The following is a 26580-nucleotide window of genomic DNA, read 5'->3' on the forward strand; positions in this document are numbered from 1 at the left end:
TTTTTCAAACTACCAGATTTGATTCAGAAACAGCATAATCAATAAATCCAATGCTATGAAGTCAAAAACAGTCTTTTGCAGACTATGGAGCACTTGCAAGTTGAATCAGCCAATAGGAACTCTCGGAATGGCTGGAGAGACAGGAAGGGGGGTGGTTTTTAAAAAAACCCGCGTAAATTGCACATTGGCCCATTCACGGCCACCGTGAAACTCCCGTTGAAAACCTATGACCACATATTCGGGAGAAATGCGAATGAAATGCGTCTGTTTAATGAGGTAATGTGACCAGCACTCGGGATTGCGTGGGGAATGCGGGGAACATGCGACTTAGAATGAGTAATGTGGATTCGCCCATGGAAAGAAACACAGCCATGTGGTCTGAAGAAACCTGACCAGCAAGATGGAGAAGGAAGATGAGACTGATATGAATAGAACCTGATTAACAAATATGGCACTATTAAGATATTCCCACCTCTCTTTAATATTACAGGGATACGTTCATACCTACTTGATTTTTCCTGCACTCAGATGATGTAGGATTTACTGTCCAACTGCTTTATTCGCTTAAAGAAAAATATTTCTTTTTCCGAAACTGGGATTATTTGGTCTTTGGAACTACAGACAAACTTTAAGCTTGGCTCATACCTACCTACAGTTCAAAGGAAAGGCAAGCAGAGCTGGCTTATTTCTGATAATATCTCTGGTGTGTTATTCCTAAGAACTCTCTATTTCCAGACTGGACTTGGAACAGGAGAGATTTTTGATAACATAGAGTCTGACTGAAGGCCATCAGACTGCAATGTTTCTGTTGCTCTGCTGGTGGCAAGGGACAGTAAATTCTAATTGTGCAAGGGAATGTTTGGTATAGAACTGGAGAGGTGAACTTCTGAAAGGGCCAGCTGAGTAAATTCCTTCTTTGTTTTACCCAAAGACGACCCAAATTTGTTCAAATTAAGATGAACAAGATACACAGGGTATATCCAAATGTCACATCAAGACAACAGTATTTCTGGATTTGCCTGAATCTGTTTTGTTGACAGACTCACATGCATACCTTCCTCCTTTCTACTCTTTCCTCCTGTCTCATGAAAGAATGATGGATAAATCCTGGTTTAAAACTGACATTAGTTTCCTGAGACATACAAATGTGGGTGCTTGTCTTAATCAGAATTAGTTTTTCCCTCCCACTACAAATTGGGACTCTAAACCTGGATTAAATCCTGGTTAAGAATCCCAGTTGAGGGGGGAGGGGAGGGAAAACAGCTCTGGCTAAGTCAGGTACCTGCATTTCATATGTTAGGGTAAACAGAGTTAGTTTTCAACCTGGATTACTTCAGCAAGCAGTAGAATGAAAAATAGATGTCAAATGAAAAAATAAATATCTAGGCTTCAGGAAGGCTCTGCCAACTGCTTGGCTCATACAGATAACTTACCAGGTGCTCTGTAATGTTGGAAGGTGTCATTCACTAATGGGAAGAAAAGCAGATCTGGACACTCAGGGGTACCTGTTTGATTGAAGTAGTAACATTCCTTTGGGTTTTTCTTATCTTCTTCGGTAAGGACAACGTTTGGGAAGGGGATACCTTGCTCTGAGTAAAACTTGCAAGCTTCTTCCAGAGGCTGTATTAGTAGGGCAGTTAAAATTAAAGATTTCATGAGCAAACCATTTAGAAGCTCAATCGTTGATGCTGCATTGCCTTAAAATACTAATCAAATTGTACTACAAAGCCTATGGAAAAGCCAGTGGTTAAGATCCAGGGATCAGAGGAGATTGCATGTGGGACTCAGTGCTAAACAAAGTGAAGTATATTGAGGGATACTTTTAAAAACAAAAACATAAGAATTAATTAATAAATGAGAAATAGTTTTGTTTTGTATGTCATCTACTTAAATTAGTAGTATTGTATGGAAACGCATGACTTTAAACAGGATAAAAAGTTATTAAAGCAGAACTACACCAAGTCAGAGAAGGAGATGCGGTCCAGCGACCAGAGCACTTGCTTTGCATATAGAATGTCCCAGATTTCAACCTCTGGCATTTCCCATCAAAGATGCATCAGATGGTGGGTTCTTGAAAGCTTAAACGACAACAAAGCTGTTAGATTTAGCTGTAGTAGACTAACATAGCTAGTTATGCATCTGGAAATAGTTTAAATATCTCCCACTGAAATCAAGGAGTATCCAAATTATTTAACTTTGGATGAATTGTACCATTTTAAAAAAAGAACTCTTAGGAAAACCAAAACCAAAGACCAATAGTTAGAAAACAATAACAACAGTATGATACAAAATTCATTACCAGGGTTTGTGAGCCTCCACTGTAACTCAAATGCAGAATGATATCTACTTTTCTCTCTTTTCTTAAAAGCGGAGGACAGCTCGTATTGATGAAAAATCCAGCATCCACCAGTCCCACATGGTCTTCATGTTCTGTTAGTTGATTGGGACAGCAATCTAACACAGTAGCTGGGAAGAGAATTTTTATTTTGTCTTAAAAAAAACAATATCATCACCTAATTTGCAAACTTGTTAAACTGAATTGTGTGAAACCACTACGCAATACATTAATGCTGCAATAGTATGCATATTTATTTGGAAGTAAGTTCCAATGATTTATATTGAGCTTACTTCTGTATAAATAAGTATAGGAATTAAGTTTTCCATTCTTCTGCATCTATGATGTGGACATGAAACAAACATTGCTGGGAAGCATGCTCCATTTAAATTGGTTCTATTTCTGTCTTGCATTAATAACATTCATACATGGCCATGCATAGTTTTAGTGAAGTTCAAAGGCATTTTTAATTATATTTGCAAATTTCATCTCAGTTAAATTATTTATTAATCCTTGGATGAGAAAATAGCCTATGGCTATCTTTTAAAAAAAATTCTCACAACAACAATCCAAATGAAAACTGTACTAGAATGTATATTTGGTTCTTAGAATGGTTCCTGTATGCTTATCCCCCATTGTTAAGCGATATGTTCCTAAAAGCTGTCCTAAAGCCTCCTTATCCATTAGGTATCATCTAGAGAACTGTGAGTAGAGCTCTGACTGCAAAATGGATCTTTCCTCCCTCCCCCTTCCTACTATAGTTACCTATATGCCCCCCGAATCCACTTTGGCCCCAATAAACAAACACATGCACCTTTTTACCTTTCCATCTCTGAAACTGTTCATTTTCTAAGTAATTACTATGGAGCTGTAAACCCTTAAGAAAATTGTAATATTGGGCAACAGAAAGGCGATCTGTCAAGACTCCTCGAAATGCACTGGAAAGATTTCCAGCGGGGACATACATGTGGCTCTTTAACTCATATGGCCTTGTAGGTAGATTAGGATCTTCCTCTGAAATAGGACATAAAAGGTGACAGTGATTTGGTTTTATGCATATAAACTTGCATTAACTTTCTTATCATTTAGTGTTGGTTAAGAAAGGATTCACAAACATCCAGCAAAAATAGCACCATTTGTAAGACTGAGAAACACGTGTATATGTTGACTGGAGGTAAGTCTACTTAGATGAATAGGCCTTGTTTATTAAGGAGTATGCATATGCATTAGAGAGTATGCTGGGGAAAACCTGTGACTATCTGCATAACAATCTAGAAATGTCACCATCAATGTGGAACTGGATAGTTGAGGACCAGATTCAACTATAAATTGCTAGCTGAAAACCTCAAAATGATTAAGCCATCATGACACAGCAGCAACCTTTTATCTGGAGTATATCTGTACTTTGGTTATGAGTACACACAGTCTTTTAGCCAAGGAGGAGCCCAGCTCTGCTTGTTGCAGATGAACTAAAAAGGAAAGGCATGTTCCCCGAAGGCATAAGCACAACGACTCAGTTCAAGGCTGGTTGTATTTGCTTTTCAGCTTCATCAGTGCTGAACACATGGTCAATTGTACACCTGAACGTATTATGAGAGCTTTGCCATGCTTCTGCTCATCCACTTAAGGAAGCTTTACGATGAACACCAAACAGTAGGTTGTGCTCTTAATAAACCATTGATAAGACCTTCACACACTGGAAGTAGTCATGCAAATAGACTGTGGAGGGTAACTTTTAACAAGAACTGTATGCTAAGCAACATGGCACACATCACCAATTTAAAAATAGAAAAAAGTATAAAACAGAAATATGAAAATCACTCGCCAAGATCTATAATTTTGTCTCGAGTCCATCTATGCCAGAATTCCTCTGAATCGCTAATTGTGTTCCAGAGATATAACAGGTTCACTGAAAATATGCTACTCCACATTCCTGAGAAAGGAGAGAGAGGTGTTTAGAGTTAGGGTGAGTTCTCAAAGAATAGATTTAATAAAGATCTGAAAGCAAATATGTTAAGAACCAATGACCCTTTCATCTTGCTCAACCACCCTCAACCATGCTGCAATTTAGAGCAGAGTTGCACCATACTAAGCCCACTCGTTTCAACTGATTTCGAAGGGTGTAACTCTGTTTAAGACTGGAGCATATGAGAACATTCAGTTTAAATATGCTCTAGAGTCTGTGTCTACTGACTATTATTTATTTATTTGGAAAATTTCTATCTTGCCCCTCTGGTCTGAAAGCCCTTATGCAATGCAATGCAATGCAAAATGCACTCATCCAGCTGACAGGTACAGAACCCTCTGGAAGACCAAGAGAGTCTCCAGTGACATGCTGACATCACTTTGGGTGCGTGGAGAGCGATATCACTGCATCAGTACACTGCCTGTTACCCCCTATTTTCCTGCCATTTTCCTCCTGGATCCCCTGCCACAGCTGGGGACATGGAAACCCTGCCAGGTGATCAAGTGATGGGGAGGGCATTCTATAACTGGGATGCTTCAAACTGAAAAGGCCTTGCGTTTTGTAATCATCTACCTCTGTTATTGGTGGCAGCCAAAGTAATGTCTGTAATGCTATCATTAACTGACAGGCAGGAATGTATGGAATAAAGAGGTCCTACAAATATTTTGTTCTTAGGCTGGTTGGCTTTAAAGTTCAAAACCAGCATCTTGAATTGGGCATAGAATCAAACGGGCTGCATGCCATTGCAACTGTTTTAAGAGTGTTTCTCTGTAACAACCACTAGTCAGCATTCTGGAAATGGGCACGCATGAAAGTAGCTCACTGGATCCATGGAGCACAATCAATCAGTGGTCTCAGGCTCCAACATAAAACCTCTGGCTTGGAGCAACAGTACTTTGTTGAACCTGACTGCATCATGAAGCCTATATATAACACTCCCTCACAAACAACAATGGTTCATATATGAAACAACCATGAATTTAGGGTTCCCCGGTGCCCTCTGGAGGTGGGAACTCCTGTGGTTTGCCCCAGTGCTGCCAGTTGCCAGTGATTGGCAGGAGATGGCAAGCCACCCAGTGATTACTTTCCACTGGCAGGCAAACTGGGCAAGTGCATGGCAGGTGTGCTCCCAGCAGGGCATGATGACGTGACTTCCTGATGTCATCATGCTGGCTACAGGAATGCTCCTGTGCTTTGCAGGGGCCAATTTTGGCCTCAAACAGGCAGATTCTATAAGAATTGGCCCTGTGAGACGCATAAGAGCTCTAGATCCAGAGGAGTTAGCCGTGTTAGTCTGTAGTAGCAAAATCAAAAAGAGTCCAGTAGCACCTTTAAGACTAACCAATTTTATTCTCGAAAGCTTATGCTACAATAAAATTGGTTAGTCTTAAAGGTGCTACTGGACTCTTTTTGATAAGAGCTCTAGAGTTTCCAAGTGTCCAGTTTTTACCTGGTAAGTCCAGTATTTGGGAGGACTGTCCAGGGGAAATGTTCCCTAAATACTGGATACCTGGCCCCTCCCCTCCCCCTTGCAGCTCCATCACCTAATGTGGGTGCCCTGGCTGGCCTCCTTAGGCTGTGATGCACCACTGCCAGCATGGCCAGCCAGTCTAGGCTGGGCACCTGGCCTACTAAACCTATGCAGAGCCACCCAGGAGTGGCCAACCAGACCAGGCGCTTGGCGTTCTGTGTGGCGCCAGCATGAGTGGGCCACCTGGCCTCCTGTGGCTGCACTGCACCGTTCAAGAGTAGCCTGCTAGCCCAGGTGCCCAGATGTGGAATCAGTGCGATCTCGTCACTTCCAGTAGTAACGTCATCGCTTCAGGACGGGAGTGTGCACACACTGCATGTGCTCAAATTTTAAGGAAAAGGGTTAGTGCTACACCCCCCCCCGGGGGTCCAGTATTATTCCAGACCCCATCTGGCAACCCTAGGGAGTGCTCCTGTGGTGAGCACATGACATCACTTCCAGAAGTGAAGTCGCTGTACTGAGGTTGGGACTGTACCTACATTAAGTACCCCTCTCTCTAGGAGCCTGTGGGGGCCTGGCAACCCTAGATGAGTTATACCCATCCCCTAGGCCTTGCTAAACTCTTGATACATTTAAGCATTCATCAGCAGAAAGGGAAGTTTCTTTGGCTCCTTTCTCCACCCCCCAGCTCTGGAAGGGAAGCATTTTCTGATGCAAGGCCTGGGAAACAGGATAGGGATTCTACAGCAGGGAGCACTCCTGCTAGTTCATTCCATAGGACAATTCAATACATCACCATGAAGGTAACTTATCCGAGACTCTGGGAGCTTCTTGATCATGCGACCCATGAAGAACTCACTTCCAAAATTCTCTGGACACACAAATGTTCCATATTTCAGGAACCCAACCTCATAGGGAGTAAATTCCACCCATTCTAGAAACAGAGACAGTAAGAGATTTCAATGAGATTTTTAGTGATAATTTTAACCGAAACTCAGCAATTCAAGTAACTTGCCTCATGCAGAAAGGAAGAGTGTGATCATTCTTCCCATTTCCTGTGAACTGGGCTGGTCAGCACACAGCGAGGTGGGGCAGCTGCCAGGGGCTGTGGCTTCTGGTGGGGCCCATTGCTGCTGACTCTCTCTTCATGCATCTCCTCTGATGCCTGCTCTCAAACCCTTCCTCTGCCAGCGTGTGAGTATCACCTCTGCTCCCAGCTGCATATGCTGCCTAGCGCTGTTTGGAGAAGGGCATGTGGGCGGTGCACACAGTATCAGCGTTTCCAGGGACAATGGCAGTGGCACTCCTAGTTGTACCCACCACCATCTGGGAAAGGAAGTTCAGGCAGTGTGGGTACCTACACACAGGTAGGTAGGGGCACATGGATGGGAGAGTCAGAAGGGGAGCCTAGTAGTGGGTATGGGAGGGGCTGAGCACTTTCTGCCTAACCCCCACCCCAAACGTGGAACTGGCCCTGCTTGCAAACCCTGCTGTGCTGACTCTGACTACATGCCCACAGCACTAGGGTGGGGGCAGGGTTTCACAGAGGCAAGTGGGCCTGATTCTCCCTGTCTGTGCTTGGAACAAATCATCCAATTTCCTTATCCTTCCTCCAGGAGGCTCAGGACATCATACATGGTTCTTCCCTCCTCTATTCTGGGATGCTGTGCATTGAGTACAGTTCCCAAAGAATTGTGCTGTAACTTAATTCCAGCAACAAAATGAAGCTAATTGCCCACTTGCATTTCACAGAGGATGCCTGAAAGATCAGGCCCTAACCTTGTGATCTGAAAAATCTGCTTTTCACCTTTTCTCTTTTTAAAATATTGTGACATCCAGCCTAGTGTAGAGGTCAAAAGCTTGCACAAAATTTTGTGTCAATTTGGCTAGTCCTAAAAAGGATATTAACATGGATTTTTGTTCTTGTTTATGGATTTTGTTGCAGTTCCTAGGAAGAGCCAGGAATTGGGCAAGAGTAACATCTACTGTCTGTTTCTCCTTGGTTAGGCATGGGAAGAGTGATGTTCAATCTAGATATTACATGTGACATGAATTGGGTCGGGGCATCTGACCCAACTTGTAGTCACATTTATAAACAGGAGAAATCACCTTAAACATATTTCTTTGACCATCCAGTGGGGGAGCACTGTGAGATGGAAGGAGGGGCTTCAGGCTTCCCTCCTGCATAATTTCTGCTAACAAAAATGGCATAACAGGGGAGCCTAAAGGCCTTCATCCCACCCCACAATGCTTCAAAGCTGGATGGAGCAAGAAGCACATTTAAATTGAATTTTCCCAGTTATAAATTCAAAAAGTGAGTTCTCCTGACCCAACTCATGTCACATGTAATATCCAATTTTATCCCGAGAGAAGGCCCAGTAAGAGAGAGCTCTGTAAATAAGATATTCAGTTAAAGTTGTATGTTTACTCAAAGACAAAGAGTGTTTTTATGAAGTCAGAAAAAACACAGTTTGAAACATAGTCCCACAAAAGCTTATACTCCTGTCAAATCATGTTCATATTTGAGATGCCATAAAGAGCAAGATTCAAGTCCAGTAGCACCTTAAAGACCAACAAGATTTCCAGGGTATAACCTTTCAAAGACCCCTATTTTATTAATATAACTTTGTGATAATCATAATGGATTCCTAAAGAAGAATTCTGCTATAGCAGAATTATTTTCATTGTTATGAAAGATAAATATTTGTATTCTCTTTCCCTATGAACTTTCCTTTACCTTTGAAATCCTGAGTGCTGTACTTTTCCTTGATATTAAGAGCTACATAGATCGGCAGTGGGTTCTGACCTTCTGTTAAAGCTTCTCTCTGATCTGAGAGCTTGTGGGTATCTTTCTGGATGTCAAAAAAAAGAGAGAGAACAAAAAGAATGTTACTGGGAAAGACACAGAATGGATCTATAAGCAAACAATAGTAAAATCCCTTGAGTGTATAAACTTATCTGTGTGATATTCCATTGCTTCAAGACAAGCATTATACAAGTATACATAGTTGAATACACCACAAGTACTTTTGAACTTTAATTAAAAAGACTAACATTATTTATTTCAGTATGAGCATTCATAATGAGTCACACCACTCACTTCAGTTTTGTATGGAAATCAAACTGAGAATCCTTCTCATGTATATGCAAGGACAAATGGGCGACCTGCAAGGACTTGAGGCTGGCATCTAATTTCCCCCTAGGTTTATCATTTGCCTGCTCAGGTAAAAGATCTCCTGTCTCAGCTCTTGTTCCTCACTGGCACTACATTGGCCAATGGGAGGAAAACATTTAAATCATAGTTAGGCGACAGCATCATGTCATTTCTGGAGAAAACCTGAACCTAACTGAAACACTAAAATGTTAATAATCTACTGCTACCAATAAGGAAAGAGAAATAATTATATGCAAGACCCAGCTTTTCTGTTCTCTTCTTTTTCTGCAAAAAAAAGCACACAGGTGCTTTTTTCTGCAAAAAACCCCACAGGTGTCAGAATGGTACAGCCTGTGGCAATTCTCCTTATGGCAGGCTTGCTATTCAGCTTTATAGGATCATCGCTGTATAGATGAGCATAGGCAGCAGCTTCGCTCAGTGCAGCAATATCTGTTGGCTGTTCTGCCCTTCTGCTATGGTCCATATACAGACTTTTTCAGAGGCTGTCTTGACTAGAGGTGGGCACAAACAGCAAAACGAACAAAAAAAAAAGCTACGAACAGCCCAATCTGCTATTTGTGAACAAGCTGTTCATGAGGCCCCATTCTAAATGAACAGGTGGTTGTTGCAAGCCTTGTTCATTGCTGTTCGTCAAGCCAGACAGTCTGGCACCTGCAATCAATTCCCTTGGCAACATAGGCAGGGATTGTCTGAACTCTGTCTGAACTCCTGTTGTTGCCGTGGAAACCCCAATCTAAGCCTAATTTAGCTTGATTGGCAGATCTCCCTTCCAAGTGTGAAGCTCCAAATTTGTTACAAGAGAGCAAAGACCATGTTGGGGGGGGGGGGCTCCCAGCACTGGCTACTCTTTGCAGACAGTGGAGAGGGAGAGAGAGCTGCTGTTGGCATTTTGATAGAGAGACAGGGAGAGTGCATTGGTGCTTGAATTTTCTTTGTGTGTGGTGGGATAGGGATCCACCCTTTCAGGTTCCAGGGCTGCTGCCAGGCTCTGGGGCCAAGCTATTATTTATTATTGGTACCTTTCCTGCTGCCTGCTCAGGTAGGGTTTCTGGGAGTGGTGCGGTAGGGATCTACCCACTCTCAGGTTCCAGGGCTGCTGCCAGGCTCTGGGGCCAAGCTATTATTTATTATTGGTACCTTTCCTGGTGCCTGCTCAGGTCAGGTTTCTGGGAGTGGTGCAGTAGGGATCTTGACCAAACTTGGATGATGGCTAGAGGAGAGCCTGCTGGCCCCTACGAACAGCCAACCACAAACATGTTTGTGAACAGGGTCATGTTTGTGGTTGTGTGTGAGTCCCTGTTCATGGATGGCAATGAACAACGAACATCATGTTCAGATTTTTTTCTGTTCGTGTCCATCTCTAGTCTTGACCTTTTGGAATGAACTTTTGGAAGATTTTAAGAATGTAAAATGGGACTTTTAAAAAAATGCCCTGTGAAGCTTCTTGATACTAGATAATATTAAAGGATTTATAATCTGTTGAGATTTTTGGCAAGGGTCTTTTAAAAGGGTTGTTAATCTATTGCATTTCTACTGGCAGTTTTGATAGGTGTTTTAATGTTTTATTGTTCTTATTTATCAGTTGTTTTGAACTGTTTTATTTTTGTTGCATACCTTAGATCCCAATTTCCTTGCAGAAAGGTCAGAGATATAAATATTTTAAATAAATAAATATATACATAAAGGTACTATCTGTAGTTCTTTGGAATAAAATATTTGATACTGTACCCCATCGTTTAACACATATTCTATGATGAGTCCCCAGAGATCTATAAAACTTGTTTTGTATCCTTCTTGTTTCCGTTGATTCAGTTGCTTGTGATAATATTTTAAACGATCAATGGAAAAAATGCCCAGCTTGCTTTTGGTTACATGTTTCTTAGCCTCACTTATGAGCTCATCTACATTCCTCTGGGACCAGTAAGCATGTTTGTACATGTGTGACATGGCCCTGAAAGAACAGAGTACATTAATGAAAAAGTAAGCTTAAAAACAAAGATAAGTAATACCTGATAGCCCTGTTCTTGCCATTTTGAGTTCAGTAGTACAAAAGATGCATGCATGCCTCAAGATTTTCCCCACAGTGTGTTCTTACAGAAGATCTCAAATCATGCATACAAAAGACAAAGCATCCAAAAAAGTTATAGATCCATGTCTCTTTAGCATATTATGCACCAATCTCATACAAAATACCAATAGGTCCATGTGCATCTCGTACATGTAGAATGAACTTGACAGGGAGCTAGGGTGGAGTCAATGGGCATAATTCCTATTTCCCCGACCCATTCAAGATATTTTCTAAGAGTCTTTATGCATACAAAGGGTACTTGTGGACAACATGGACCAGGATCACATTTTCAGAGCATGCGTGCCAATAATTCATACACAGGTAGGTTGAACTTGTATAGGACGGGAAATGAGGTCGTCAAGGATGATCCTATTCCCCTTATTCACCAGACACATGTGAAACTTATTTGCATTCCTACTAACACAGCACATTACCCAGACTTTGCAAAATCATTCTCTTTGATCTCCAATTATATTTTTTTAAAATGCTTTCAGATAAATGTGATTTTACAATTCAGGACTGCTTCACAAGTTGGCAAGTGTGTGTCCTACACAACTGGAAAAACACATATCTATGAACTGAGACATATAAAGTATTGTGAGTGTATCTTTTTTTAAAAAATGTGTGGACCATTCCTCACTGAGGAGCTAAAATGACTGAAAGTTGTGTGCAACTTTCAAATTTATAGGAGTATTCTTTATCATTAAAGAGATATTGTTAGCATGCTGTTACCCCCTATAATAGCATTCTTCACTAAAATCCCACATTAAGCACCACTTACCAGCATGTGCCAGACAAACCAGATATGTATGTAACGCAATCTAGGAGATTTAATTTTTGCAGACCCCTCATACTGCCAAATGTTGTTGTGAGCGATCTTGTCCCACCTCCTGTTGTCATGAGTGCCACCACTGGAACCTGCATTAAGATGCTAGTATAAGAAATCGCCCAATATTGTCATAGTCCAATATTCCAATGGTAGTGGTTACTATTGTGCCAGTGGAGAAGTGTGCGTGGAAGTAAATGTTCCTCCCCTACTCCTGCTAAAGCAACTATCTATAGTCCAGCTCCATCTCTAAGTGAGCCTAATCAGAACACATGGTTATACAGAAGGGGGCGGGATTTCCAAATCATGGAGATGCTGCAGTGATTCTGTTCAGCAGAAATTGTTCTGGATAAACAACATCCATGTCACACAAATACCTGTTGCTTATTTCCTTTGATACCCCAGCCCCTCCTGTTGCTTGGGAAATGAAACCATAACTCTCAGATCTAAAGGTGTCTGGCCAATCTTTAATAACCAAAATAATTTGGTTAGATTAGGAACATTTACCATATGGTCCAGTAGGCAATTGGCATACAATATGCCAATTTCCTTACATACTACAGATGACTGGAATAAGCCCAGCCTGTAGGAATGAATGGGGATGCAGGTGAATAGGGAAAGCAGGAGGGATTGCAGCAGCAGCACTCTTTCATCTCCTTTTCTCGCTGCTGAGGGGAGTGGGGCTGGGTGCCTCTCCTCCCAACTCAAGCATTTAAACCTTGTGACCTAACTCTGAAAGAGTTGCAACCCACTGTTAGGTCACAGTCTGCAGTCTGAGAACTATCGCATTAAGGTGGTCATAGTAACTGAAGCCCTTGATACCACACATCACCTTTGATGACAGCAGGGTATTATCACTTTGGGGTCAGGTAGCAATTTTCCCCAGGCCCATTTGGCTAGGGATCCTGATGGTGTTTTGCCATCTTCTGGGCATGGAACAGGGGTCATTGGGGGTGTGGGGAGAGGAGATAGTTGTGAATTTTCTGCATTGTGTAGGGGGTTGGTCTAGATGACCCTAGATGTACCTTCCAGCCCTATGATTCTATGTGGTGAACTTTGCACTCAGATGTTCCTTGGTGAAGGTATTCCTGCATGAGCCCTAAAGAGCTACTTTCTCAGAGAAAGCCCCCCCCCTCCAAAGATGCCACATGTTTTTCTTACAGTAACGAACAGGCCATTCACTCTGTTATGTCACGTACCTCATGCTCTTTCAAATCATAGTCTAGATGTAGAACTTGCTTCAGAGCTTGAGCCACATGCCTCTTTCGCTTAGATAAGAAATCTTGTTCCTGTGGACACAGATCATATCCCAAGCGCACGTCTAGGTCCCCCGGGCAGGAACAATGACTTAAGGGATCACACACACATTTTAATTATTATCATCACAAGGAAGAATGGGACTTTATTGTGCAGAAAATCAGTAGGAAATATTACGGAGTATGAACATTCAATGCTCTGACCTGAAAGGCCCAGGCTAGCCCAGTGTCATCAGATCTCAGAAACAAAGTGGGGCTGGCCCTGGTTACTACCTGGATGACAGACCACTAAAGAAGTCCAGGGTAGCAACGCAGAGGTAGGCAATGGCAATCCACTTCTGTTCATCTCTTGCCTTGAAAACCCTTTGGGTTTGCCATAAGTTAGATGTGACTTGACAACACTGTACACACACATGAACATTGGATATGGTGGAATAACTGGAGAATATTTGTATAGTGGCTAAGAAAGTATTTTTTAAAATGCATTGTTGACATTGGTAATCTGTAAATTCAGCTGAAGGTACTAATTGGGCTTTGAGGAACAGCCTCCTCTACTGAAGAATGTTTTTCACCATTCTGAGAGCAGAACTACAAGTGACAAAAGGCACAGATTGGACACTTGTCAGCTTCCCTCAAGTTTTGATGGGAAATGTAGGCAGCTTGGCGGAATGTTGGACAAGTGACAGTTGAAAAGTCCATTGGACAGCAGTCAGAGAGCCAAGCTGCAAGACCAGGATGCCTACATTTCCCATCAAAACTTGAGGGAAGCTGACAGGTGTCCAACCTGTGCCTTTTGTCACTTGTAGTTCCGCTCTTAGTAGAAATGGGGCCAGGACCATTTTCAGATGCGCGCGTAACCCTCCGGAAAATTGCTTAAAATTCATGGCATGAAGCATCCTCCTAGCGCGATTTGCCAGCACGATCCCCTTTAATGGCGCGATGACGAAAATGCATCATTAAATGGGATTGTGCTGGAAAATCATGCTAGGAAGACGCTTTTATGCCATGAGTTTTGTGCAATTTTCTGGAGAGTTAGGGCGTGTGAAAACAGCCCTGATATAGAGAGTTATTTTTTATGAGGCTCCAACACACAAACATTTGTGAATAATTATTTTCATGTATGTCATGTTCCAAATTGTGGCCCTATGTTACCTTTAGGGGCACTATGTGACCTCAAATTTTCTCTGCCCCCCACTCCTGCCACACACACCCCTCTTCCTTTATTTTTGCAAACTTATCTGGAAGTGACGGGGAAAGAACCAGCAACAGGTACCCTAGAATGACCTTTGTTAAGCCTTGATGTTGCTGAGATCATGCCTGTTTAAACCACTAGGTAGAATTGTTATCCAGGCAGATGATGTTACTGTCCCCTGGATGTTGTTTTAAAAATATATTAAAATTATTTTATATGATCTTCTGTTTTTGGCTTTCAGAACAGGAAGGATGTAAATTATAATATAAATAAAATAAATTAAATGTTCAAAGCCTGTGGTAAATGACAATATGATGTTTAAAAGATGTGGTCAAAAATTTACCACAATTCACAAAAGCCAGGGAAAGATCAATTATGCGGCAGATGCTGACTTTCTCCATGCAGAATGCAAAAAAAGTCTGCGAAGCAGTTTGGAGACTTAATTGGGGTATTTTAACCATGCATGCCGAGAGAAATCAATGTCATATGGGGCCAGAACCAATGAAAAAGCCCCGCGTGGAAAAGAACATTGTCACTAACAAAATAACAACAAAAATAAAAATAAAAAAGATGAAATATTAAAGACTCTTACCAGTCATTCACTATCACATGCAAATTGTACTTTTTCTCCTAAAAATAGGACGAAAGTATCATATAAGGCAATCAGAACATAAGACTTTCCCACTCATTCAAACATGGAGGGGGACTGCCTCTTTTTCTCCAAATACCCGCCTCTGTACATTAAACCCTTAAAGACAAGAGGAAACTAATATATGACACCTCCATCCTACACGTTTATTTAAAACTCTGTCCCAACCGGATGTACATTCCAGTTTAGACTCAGTTGCAAATCTATTAATGCTGAATGACTCACTAGTTGTAAAGTTGGGGAGTAAGTGTAGAAATGTGGAGGAACAAGGAGAAGTATGGAGTCAAGAGGATGGAATGAAGAATTTCATCTTATCCATTCCACTTTTCTGAGGCTTAGGGTATACGTTAAAGATACCACAAGTGTTACTTTGCATTGCTGCACATAGTAGCAGCTATTGTGCTAAACCAATTATCTTGAATAACTCCATACAAAGCAGTTCTTAGCTTATAGGCAAACTTTTCTTTTTGGATGTCTGCACAGGTGTGAAGAAAACTGGTCCAGATACATGGTGAACAATTCCACAGGAAAAAACTCACATAAAAACAGCCACCTTGTAGAGTACTACAGTGGCCAATTGTCCGTAGCATGTAAGCAGCCCCTTTCTTCTTTATAAGATAATATCACTATTTTAAAAACCATTTCCAGCTCAATTGTACTATTTTGGCAACATAAAATGTGCTATGCCCTGAGCATATTAAAGTGCTACTAGCATTCAGTATTTTCCATTTTATATTATCTAACACAAATATTCCTGTGTGTAGAAAAATGGGGTCTACTTAGAGATGAATGCTGTTTGCAGATATGAATGAAAAAGAAGAAGCAGACTTCAAATAGCTCTCCTATAGCTCTCATGGAAGTTTACTATAATAACCATATAAATAGTAATCTGTAACAACCTTAGTGATTTAGCTGGAGTAACTACTCTGGCTTGTGAAATTACTAGAGTTTTAGGGAAAGTGCCTCAGGAGGGCAGAGTTTGGGGAAGAAACTCAGCAGGGATGTCTTGTGAGGTCACATTCAGATCAAATAATAACATTCATAATAATAACATTCAATTTATATACCTCCCTTCAGGACAACTTAATGCCAACTCAGAGCGGTTTACAAAGTATGTTATATCCCCACAACAAAGCACTCTGTGAGGTGGATACGGCTGAGAGAGCTCCAGAGAGCTGTGACTAGCCCAAGGTCACCCAGCTGGCTTCAAGTGGAGGAGTGGGGAATCAAACCCTGCTCTCCAGATTAAAGCTAAACTCCTCCTCTTTTTGTGAGTTCACTTCCTCCCACCAAAATACAAATTTTAAATTTGAATTTCCCACATCCAATCATTTATCCTACCTTTTCATTTTAAATAATGTATACCTTCAGTCTGTATATGTTCTGTCTGTCATACCAACCCTTTAATCCTAATTATTTGTGCTAATGTAACAGACTGCAATCCAGTTATGTTCCACTCATGTTAAAAATAAACCTTGCTAGGATCTCCTCAGTATTGAGGAGAAAAATCCACTCTGAAAAATCCACTCTTGCCAGTATACCAGGATGTAACTGGATTTTGTGTTTGCTGTTCACAAAGATCTCACTTGACATTTTTCCAGGGAACAGCTGCTTCTACCACATGAGCATGCTCAGTCTGACACAAATAAATCTGTCTCCTGGGCACTAGGTGGCAGCAAACTCATATTGAAGCTAGACAATGGGGTACTCACCTCCACTATTGGCACTCTCTCTCCCTTTGGCAGTGAATTCAACATCACAGCTGGAACACCTGGTTTGATTTTATAAGAACAGGTACACTGGGGAGAAGAAATAATTTCAGTTAAGAAAAGGAGCATCCTGTTTCACAAAAAAGGCTAGGCTATACTGTTTTTATGATTATTAAACTGTTAACATACAGGATTATAACGTGGTTTCTTCTTTGGTAGCATAACATCCAAGGATGGTTCATTGTACTTGACAAAATGGAATGTAGTGGGACACGGGGGCATGAAGATGGCATCGGAGCCCAGCTTAAAGCAATGAGTGCCTTCACAGGATCCTTTGACTGTAAGTGAAAGGTCTCTCTCTAAAGACAGAAAGCAAAGCATAGACAGAAACATAACCATTCCTTGTATGCGTGTTCATAAAAAGCAATTCGTTATTTTAAAATCTTGCAGGGGGAAAAAAGCCTCAAATCACTCAGTAAATCAAGAAGAATATAACCCTCTCAGAGGGGGGAAGCCTATTACACTAAAGTAATTTCCTAGCCACAAGTTAACTTCCCATTAACCAAATCTGAATAGAGTTAAATGAGCATCTGGCAGTAGGGTGGCTATAATGATGCCTGGTATTCCTCTGCTGGAAAGCTAATTCTGGCGGAGAAGAAAGGTGTCATATTCAGACTTAACATACTAAAAGAGTACCAAGTACTATTCAGACTTAGGTGCACGTTCCATTGAAACAAACAAACAAGCAAACTTAAATACTGCTATTGCAAAGGCTCTCAGACTAATGTTTTGGAGATAGGCTTGCCATGTCCCCCCCCCCACCACCACTGAGCCTCCACTAGCTCCCCTTTTGCCACCACTCACTTGGCTGGCGGGGAGGGGAAGGAATTGGGAAATGGGGAACGCAGGCCTAGGCCACATGTGTGAATCATGTGTGTACCCACCCGTGGCATCAGAAAATGACATCATTTCCAGTGCAATGCAGAAGCACTGGGTCATGCCAGGGGCTGATTCTCCAAAAATCAGCTCCAAACTCTAGATTTTGGGCTGATTTTTAGAGAACCAGTCCCCAGTGCAACCCATTGCTTCCATGTTGCCCCTAAGGGGCTGTAGCAGGCCTCAAGGAAAATGTTTTATATTATATTGATTATTAACTAATAAGTGCTATAATACTGTTCTGATTAACTAACATTTAAGAAAGATTAAATAAAATCCTTCTTCAGAGTAAAATATAGTTGTCAAGTCAGCTAGATACTGTTGGAACAGGAAACCAGTAGCCTAAGAAAAGAGAAAGTATATTGCATTGTGTATCTTAGAATAGACTGCTTGAAAGCTAATGAAACTGCTGAATTAAGAGAAATGTCTGATTTATGCTGTGTAAAGAAAAGGTCATGTCTGGGGCAATGATCTTGATGATGAGGCTGAAATATTGTAAACTTGTAATCAACTATGTACCACATGCTATGTGATGTAAGCAAGCTTGACTATTTCAGCATCTGAACTCTCTCTATTTGGGGCTCAGAATTTTAGTGATTCCTTATATCACAGCTGAGCCAGCCGGCTAATAAAATCTTTCCTTCTTAAGATTCTGTTTGGTTTCAAGTCCTTGGGCAAATCCCTAGTCCTGCTACAGGGCAACCCCTAGAGGAACAGGCAACCTTGTTTGGGGTAGGCCAATAGGTTTCAAATACTTTGAAGTTTGTCAGATAAATATTTTGAAGTTTGTCAGATAAAGCCCTATGCAGATTGGAACCGGCGTATCTTCGGAACCGCCTCTCCCCATATGTGCCCCAGAGGATACTTCAATCCAGTGAAAAACAGCTATTAATGGGCCCACCGGCCTAGCATCGACCAGAGCCAGGGCCTTTTCCAACCTGGTGGAAAGCTCTGTCTAATGAGACCAGGGCCCAGCAGGATCTGTTATCATTCCCCCGGGCCTGTAAGATGGAGGTGTTCCACCAGGCGTATGGTTGATGCTGGGTCGGGTAAAATGGAGCCCTCCTTATCAGAACATCCACCTCCAAAGAAACTTTTAAATGCTTAATTATCTTTAGTGACGGTGGAAATGGTTTAACTGAATTATTTTAGTGTATTTATTGTATTTTAACTGTAAATTTTAATGTGCATAAATGTAATCCGCCCTGAGCCTGCCAATGTGGGGAGGGCAGAATAAAAATCAAAATAAATAAACAAATAAATACCATTTGAGGACAGAAAAGTTAATTAAATGCAAGAGGAATCCAATAAACTGGATGACTTTGATTCCTGCCACAAAGATCTTAATCAGCCATTCTTGCCAGCTTGGCATTGGCCTCATTCATGCCACTGTCTTTCAACCTTAGTAATCCTCCGTCATCTCTGAATGTTAATAATATACTGCCCTGATTGGCTCATAACCACATTAAATTTGCAGGATAATGTCTGGTAACAGTAAGATAATGACAAGATTAATACTGTAATGACTGGGGAAAACCCCGGGAAGTAATGATAAGTTCCAGTGTGTTTTAGCTTGGCACTGGTTCACAAAACAAAAAGTACAGGAAACCTTCCACAATACTAGATCATGCTAGACTCATGCACCCTTTGTCTGTGGTACTGAGAACACAATCAGTTGCCATAATTAAGTGCCTTTAGGTACAGCATGGTTGTGGCCCAGTTCCTAGATCTATTTTACTTCCAAGCAAGTTCAGTGAAGTCAATGGGATTTGCTTCCTCATGAATCAGTAAAGCAGTGTTCTTGTAACACCTTCAAGACTAACAGATTTGTTGTGGCGTAATGACTTGCAATTACTCCCAAACTGAGGACTGATCTCCCAGATGTGATTTGTTATGAACAAATAGAATAAATTAATGATGATCATAACCGTTCTCAACAAAATAATTTATATTTTATTAATTCAACTAGCAGGTAGCGTTGTGCATGTTCAACGTATGGGCTATAATGTTGGTAAGAACCTGAGTGTGTGGGTGGGTTAACAACTCCTGTTTCCTTCCTGACTGTCTTGGCCTAACCCTTCTTTTTCTTTACCCAGGTCTCTCCTTCTTTCTGTCTTTTTGGATCCTTGTATCTCTATCAGCTTCATCTTTACCTTTTCCCTATCACTTCTGTTGTTCAACCACGTGGCCATGTTAGCAATACCTCCACCAAAAGGTTGGGGTGAATTGGGACTGCCAGCCTCCAGGTGATGCCTGGAGATGTCCCTGAGGTGTCCAATGATGCCTGGAGATGTCCCTGAGTACAGGTATCAGTTGTCTTAAGAACATGGCTGCTTTGGTATTATAGCCCACTGAGCTCCTTCCACTCCCAAACTCTTTTGTTCCCCAGGCTCCACCCCCAAATTTCTATTAGTTTTTGAACTCAGAGCTGGAAATCCTAGAATGAATATTGAATGAATGAATATTTCTGTGACCATAAATACTATAGCTATGTGAATGGGTGATTCTTAGAACTTCTTAGAAGGCTGAGCCCCAGCTTTCTTTTCCTTGTTTCCTGTTTGCCTTAGTTTTTCATCTTGTTTGAGTCTTGTAAGTAGGGAGGGGGAGAGGGAAATGCTCAGTCCACTTGGCTTGTGATGCTGCATTTAATCGGCATGGAAGACCCTCCTCCCTTTACTGTTGTATGTAGGGAGATGTAGCATTGGGTGGTTTCTCTGCCAGGAGACAGATCCCTAACACAAGCTATTAGGTGCATTCCCCTATCAGCTTTCTGACAATACGTTTCCTGTTTTTTCCAGTGATGCCACTGAGGGGGAGTAATGTTGACAGTTTGTATGCACTCAGCCACATGAACATCATTATAAAAGGTTGTCAAGTCTGGTTTATCTTGTATGGTTCATATAAGAGGTTTAAAACGCCCCACCTCTGCCACATCACTAAGCATCTCAAGTAGGAAGGAGGTGGCAAAATTACTGCTTTCTATTATCTACCCCCACCCCACAGCAGTTCTCAGTCAGTGGGAGGGGGAGAATGCGGAACAACACACTGTGGGAATGGTACCTCTGTCCTGTCCCAGGGCTGCTGCTATCTCTCCCCTCATTTCCCTTCCACACTGTTTCTAATTGCAAAGTTTTAATGTTTTGTATGTTTTAACATAATAGAATACAAACTTGTGTGTGTGTGTGTGTGTGTGTGTGTGTGTGTGTGTGTGAGAGAGAGAGAGAGAGAGAGAGAGAGACTACCTTCCACTCATACCCTCAGGTCTTCAAATATCATTTAAGTTCCCACACATGCAGGAATTTACTGAGAGGGCTAGAGTCATTTCAAGGTCTTTGGTTCAATAGCACAATTCCAAAAGGATTCAAAAATTAGAGTCAGGTCTCTGTGTGATAGTCTGAACCATTTCTTCTGATGCATTGGTCTACATCACCTCTGCTACACTGATAAGTAATTGACACACCCTATCCTAAATATTTGGTTTGAGGTTTTTAATTCTGTATGTTCTATAGCCAATGTCCTTAACAGTATAAGCCACATATTTTATCCCAGCTGTTATAGGATAGCTTTTTAAAATGCCATTTCATTTTCCACTGTAATGTAACCATTCAAAATTATCCATAAACTAACTTGACTTGTGTGGCTTTGACTGATCCACCGCAGCGTCCAGTTTGCAAACCTCACGACACTGCAACAGACATAGCAAGAGACAAAATCAGCAGCAATAATAAATTTAGGCAGCATTTTCCAGATTACTTTTAACATATATAGTCAGGGAAGTCTGTCACTGGAAGAACTAATTACCCATGTATATGTTGTAGGACACTTAGATACTAATAGCAGAAACCGTTGGGGGGTTGGGGCTCAAAGCCTATGACTATAATATATAGAACAAACCAGAAATGCATTCTCTCAAGCCTCAAAGGGAGGTGATGGGATGCACTCAACTCTATTATAAAAAGGAATTAGAAGATTACATAAGAATTGTAGCTGAAGAGTTATGGGGCGGGCGGTACCTGGGATATCATATAACACTATCCATATGGAATAAGCTTTCTCTTGATCCCTAGTGCAAATATTCTGCTAGAGGTCAAGACCTTAGCACCAGCTAGAATCAGTCCTTATGGAGTTGTGGTGTATAGCAACCATTGCAAGCTTTCCGTGCTCTGTCTAGTTGAACCCACTGGTCTTTAAAGTCTCACTGATTTCCATGACAGAGGATAAGCTTGCTTGCCAATCTTCAGGTGTGACCTAGAGATCTCCCAGAATTACAACGGCTTTCAACTGATCTCTGCTTTGGAGGGTGGATTTTATGGCATTATGTCCTGCTGAAGTACCTCCCTCTCTGAACCCTGCCCTCCCTAGGCTCCACCCTCAAATCTCCAAGGATTTCCTAACCCAGAGCTGGCAACCTTAGCAGTGAATTAAGTATCCTTGAAGTCAACATGGACTTAAAAATGGCTAACTATATTTGGAAGATAAAACTCAAGGCAACCCTTAGGACCGGTTGATTTATTTTCTTTAATCACAATTCAAACTGAGATTGGGATTCTAATTCTAATTTGTTGAGAACTTTTGCTTCAGATACAGATCCCAATGCCAATGTTAGAAACTTCATCCAATTACTGACCTCAGATAGGAATGCCAAGAAATGGTAGATAAACCCCTTCAGCACAGCTTGATTTACACTCACTTTTTGCAGTCTCACTAAAAGACCCCTCAACTTTTGCAAGAACTTGCATTCAAGCTAGCAAGAAGCATCTGTGATTCTGCTGCACTTCAACCTGCCCCCCCCCACTACTCCCAGCATCTTATTTTGTGGCAGGATAGAGACAAATCTTACCTCCTCTTCCTCTGGGTTCAGGGGGCATTGAAAAAGCACTGTAAGAGCATCATCCCAGTTCCCCAGGGTGCCTGAGTCCCAATATGAACTCAGTTTCCTAGATCACACAAGTACTACCAGCAGTAATAAAAAGCAGAAATATTACATAAAATAATTACCACTAGAATGCCATTAGTAATGATGGTTTCAGGAGGACCTGGGCTAAAAAGAAAAGGGAAACATGTATTCATATATACGCCTCTGTGTTTTATACATCTTTGGACACAACTATAATTAATTTATTTTGTAATTATGAGGATCATAAATGTATTTCTTAATAAAATGGAAATTGGACCTCCTCCATCAAGAGATCAGCTCTCAGAGCACCAATTATTTTTCCACTAACACATGGGGCACCACTCTTTCTTGAGTATGTATAGAGGGGGACAGTTCACAAGGATTAGTTACGTACAGGTCTGACCTGGATAGCCCAGATGAGCCTGATCTTGTCAGATCTCAGAAGCTAAGCAAAGTTGGCCTTGGTTAGTAATTGGGTGAGAGACCTCCAACAAATACCAGGGTTGTAGAGGTAGGCAATGGCAAGATACGTCGGTTATGCTCTTGCCATGAAAACCCTGCCAGAGGTTGCAGAAGTCAGCTATGACTTGAAGGCACCCTCCACCACCACTAGTCACATACAGAAACATATTTCAATAATATTGTGACTAGAACTAAAATCAAATAGAGTCCAGTAGCACCTATAAGACTAACAAAATTAGTGGTAGGGTATTAGCTTTCTGAAGGTATCTGAAGAAGTGAGCTGTGGTTCACGAAAGCTCATACCCTACCACTACTTTTGTTAGTATTGTCGCTGCTACTGGACACTTGCTCTTTTCCAATTTATATTGTTTTTTAAAACTTTTCCAGTTAAAAGCTTGCATCCCACTGAATTTTTCCATAGGCTGAAGGGTTTCTGCTGCAGTACATTAAGGCACGAGTCCTGCTGTAGCCTGAAATGCCACCTGAAATACTGCTCATGGGGGACTGAGGAACTCCAGGAACAACATTTCAGGGGCATTTGGGGCTGCTGCAGAAGGAGGAAGGCCAAAAAGTTGCACTGAATCCAACCTGTGTCTGGATCCAAGCCCAGGGTCACAAGTGGACGCTATAAAGTACTGAGCATGGCCATAGATCCAGAGGAGATAGCCGTGTTAGGCTGTAGTCACAAAATAGTAGAGTCCTTTAAGACTAACCAACTTTATTGTAGCATAAGCTTTCAAGAACCACAGTTCTCTTCATCAGATGCTTATGCTACAAGAAAGTTGGTTAGTCCTAAAGATGCTACTGAACTCTTTACTATTTTGAGCATGACCAGTTACTACTCAACACTGTCACCTCAGAATGTATCAGTCAAGGACAATTTTTGGTATGTGTGTTGATCAAGTAATTCAAAACAGGAAACACTGAAATATTGTTAAAAACAAAAAAAGGTTCTGCTTTGAAAATCTAAATAAATTGTGCAAAGTTTTTTTCATTTCTTTGATTAAGATGGAATGTATTGATTTCAGGAAACAAAAGATACTGACAGGTTCTTTATTCCTTTAGAAGCCAAAAAAATATGATTCTTATTCCTTATGTGCTATTCTGTTAATTTTGCATCTTATAATTAGATTTGTAATTTACTTACGCAGGTTCCACTAAAAATTCAACATCCAGTTCTTCATGTGCCTATCCCCAAGAATATAAAGCAAAGAAAAAATAAAATTGAGATGAAATAAAAGTCTTATCAAAGTTGCTAGAGGGCACGTGTTAATAAAATGGGCTGGGCATAAAGATTAGTTGTTTTGACGGCAAATCTCTGAGTAATATGAATTAAACAAAACTATTTGTTTTCCTACCCAACACTTGTAATGCATCAACAATCACTAAAAATAAGACAGTTTTATGGCTGACATAAGAACAGTAAAGAACAAAGGTAATTATAGCAATTTCCTTCATTATTTTTTGGCCCAGTTTTCCAAATGGAAAATACTGTAGTGATTTTGCAAATTTCTTATTTGTATGTTTTTAAATTACTGATAAGAAACTGATTCATAGTGAGGTCTATAAGATGTAAAACAGCCATGTTCAAAGATGTACAAAGAGTGCACAACTATCAGCTGTTTCTGTCAATAAAATGCAAGAACTGGAAAAATAATGTGTTAAGGAGAAATATCCTAGAAATTCCAAGTTATTTGGTAGCCTTCTTAGTACTCAAAGCAACATGACATTTCCCCAACATTGACAAATTGTCTCTACTGTTACACTATTTCTCCCAATTTCTTTGAGTTCAACTATCACTTCACTTTCTAAGATTTCAGGTTCTTCATCAAAACATTCTGCTTTGAAGGAATCTGTCATACGTTCCATCTCTTCTGTGTATCTCTTCAATGCATTGTTTCCATCTTTCCCTTCTTTTGTCCTGATCCATGTGGATCTTTCAGCATCCCTAGCCATGGTTTGAATTTCCCTTTGATTTCCTGGATTTTGAGGAACAGATCTCTTGTTCTTCCTTTTTTGTTGTTCTGTTCTATTTCTTTGTACAGGTTATTATAATAGATAATACATTTTATATATATAATATATATTATTATATATTATCTGTTTCTGCATGCAAGTCACTGAAAACCTTCATTCAGAATTCTGATTTTCTTTCTGTTACCTTTTACTTTTACTTCTCATCTATCTTTAGAAATTTTAAGAGTGTCATTCATCTAAGTGACATCTGTCTAGGTGACTGATGACACTCTTAAAAATACTCTCAAAATTGCTAAAGATAGATGAGAAGCAAAAGTAAAAGATGACAGGCAAGGTATACGGGCAAGGTAATACTTAAGGAGCTGATTGCCCAGCCCCTGATTTTTGCAAGATTGGACAGGCAGCAAATATAGAAAGTTTAACTAAGCCCGCTTTTGACCATCAGATACGATTGGTGGACTGTATTTGACTCAGTTGTCACTGAAATAAATCATTCTTACAAGTTTTCTTGACATCCTATTTCAGATCTTACCTCGGGATCAGACTTAAAGGTCATGAAAACACTTTCACCATCTGTAAGCCTAGAAATGTCAAAGCGTACAGTGAAGAGGTGGTCATCCGGGGTGACAACATCTTCATCACAGACCTTCAGCTCCAGCACATTCTGCAAGGATCAGAGAAGTATATTAGATCACATGCCATTGCCAACTAGACTGTATCTACAAAGATATGGAATCCTTGCAATCATCTCTATGCAAAAAAGACAGGAAAAAGAAGAAAAAATGTACAACTATTGGATAGAGAAGTGCAGCCATATGAGTCTGCTGAAGAAAAAGGAATTAGGAGTCTTATGACAAATAAAGATATTATTGCATGAGGTTTCTGGTGAAGTTGGCTTTTGCCTGAGACGGCTCATGCCACCATAAATGTGTTCATATCTAATTACATACCACAAGACTCATTGATGTTAATGACTGCAACATTTAGATTATATTTATTTTGTTCCTTGTCCCATTGGTTTAGATGGCTTTTATTGGGTTGAAATCCATAATGATAATATAGAAGTTATAGTTTTAAAGGTTGGGTGCAATTTTGCAACAGTTCATTTGGTGTGAGCCACAAACTTAATTATACCTGCTTTCCTCATATCTGGGGACAGAGGGCTCCCAGGACTTACCAGATACTAGAAGAGAATTTGCCACCCGCACATTTGATTGCTGGCATCTCTGGGAGGCCCTGAAGGAAGCAGGAGTGGTTTGCAAAGCTCCTGATCTCACAGGAGGGCCAGCCATTGTGAGGAGCCAGAAGCAGCAATGGTGCATGCATGACACACCACACAGTCATCATAAGGGCCCGGGTGCAGCCAATGAGGAGTGCCTGGTATCACTCCAGGCTGCAGGGGAGAAGGAAATAGCTAGTGGCAATCCCCTTCTCTTTCAGCACAAAGGATGCTCCAGGGCCCAGCAGTGGATGGCAACCACCAGGCAGGATGACAGAGGGGCAGGGCATGGTGCCCCCTTCCGTATTAATTTGATTTATAGTGAAAGACTGTGTGGGTCTGTGTTCCCTTAGGGTTCATCTGACTACACTCTCAAAAAGCAGTAGCTTACTCAAGTAATAACTTCAGAAGTAAAGTACTTAACTCAGTGATAAAATTGGTT

At 41.0% G+C, this 26580-nt stretch overlaps 1 protein-coding gene across 1 annotated transcript in view; it reads right to left on the reverse strand.

Annotated features, from left to right (window-relative positions):
* LOC129323401 (cytosolic phospholipase A2 epsilon-like) overlaps window positions 1–26580 on the reverse strand; it is a 49265-nt gene that overhangs the window by 1372 nt on the left and 21313 nt on the right. The window contains exons 4-19 of the mRNA XM_054969934.1: window positions 25452–25583; window positions 24090–24130; window positions 22569–22624; window positions 19676–19879; window positions 16837–17006; window positions 16651–16737; window positions 14882–14919; window positions 13041–13188; window positions 11797–11933; window positions 10676–10898; window positions 8510–8624; window positions 6569–6706; window positions 4161–4268; window positions 3158–3349; window positions 2300–2466; window positions 1434–1620 (exon numbers count right to left, since the gene is read on the reverse strand). Coding sequence (XP_054825909.1) covers window positions 1434–1620; window positions 2300–2466; window positions 3158–3349; window positions 4161–4268; window positions 6569–6706; window positions 8510–8624; window positions 10676–10898; window positions 11797–11933; window positions 13041–13188; window positions 14882–14919; window positions 16651–16737; window positions 16837–17006; window positions 19676–19879; window positions 22569–22624; window positions 24090–24130; window positions 25452–25583 — 2143 coding nt within the window. The remainder of the gene's footprint in view (window positions 1–1433; window positions 1621–2299; window positions 2467–3157; window positions 3350–4160; window positions 4269–6568; window positions 6707–8509; window positions 8625–10675; window positions 10899–11796; window positions 11934–13040; window positions 13189–14881; window positions 14920–16650; window positions 16738–16836; window positions 17007–19675; window positions 19880–22568; window positions 22625–24089; window positions 24131–25451; window positions 25584–26580) is intronic.

The sequence above is a fragment of the Eublepharis macularius genome, chromosome 2 (assembly GCF_028583425.1).
Source record: "Eublepharis macularius isolate TG4126 chromosome 2, MPM_Emac_v1.0, whole genome shotgun sequence".
In the NCBI taxonomy this organism is placed as follows: domain Eukaryota; kingdom Metazoa; phylum Chordata; class Lepidosauria; order Squamata; family Eublepharidae; genus Eublepharis; species Eublepharis macularius.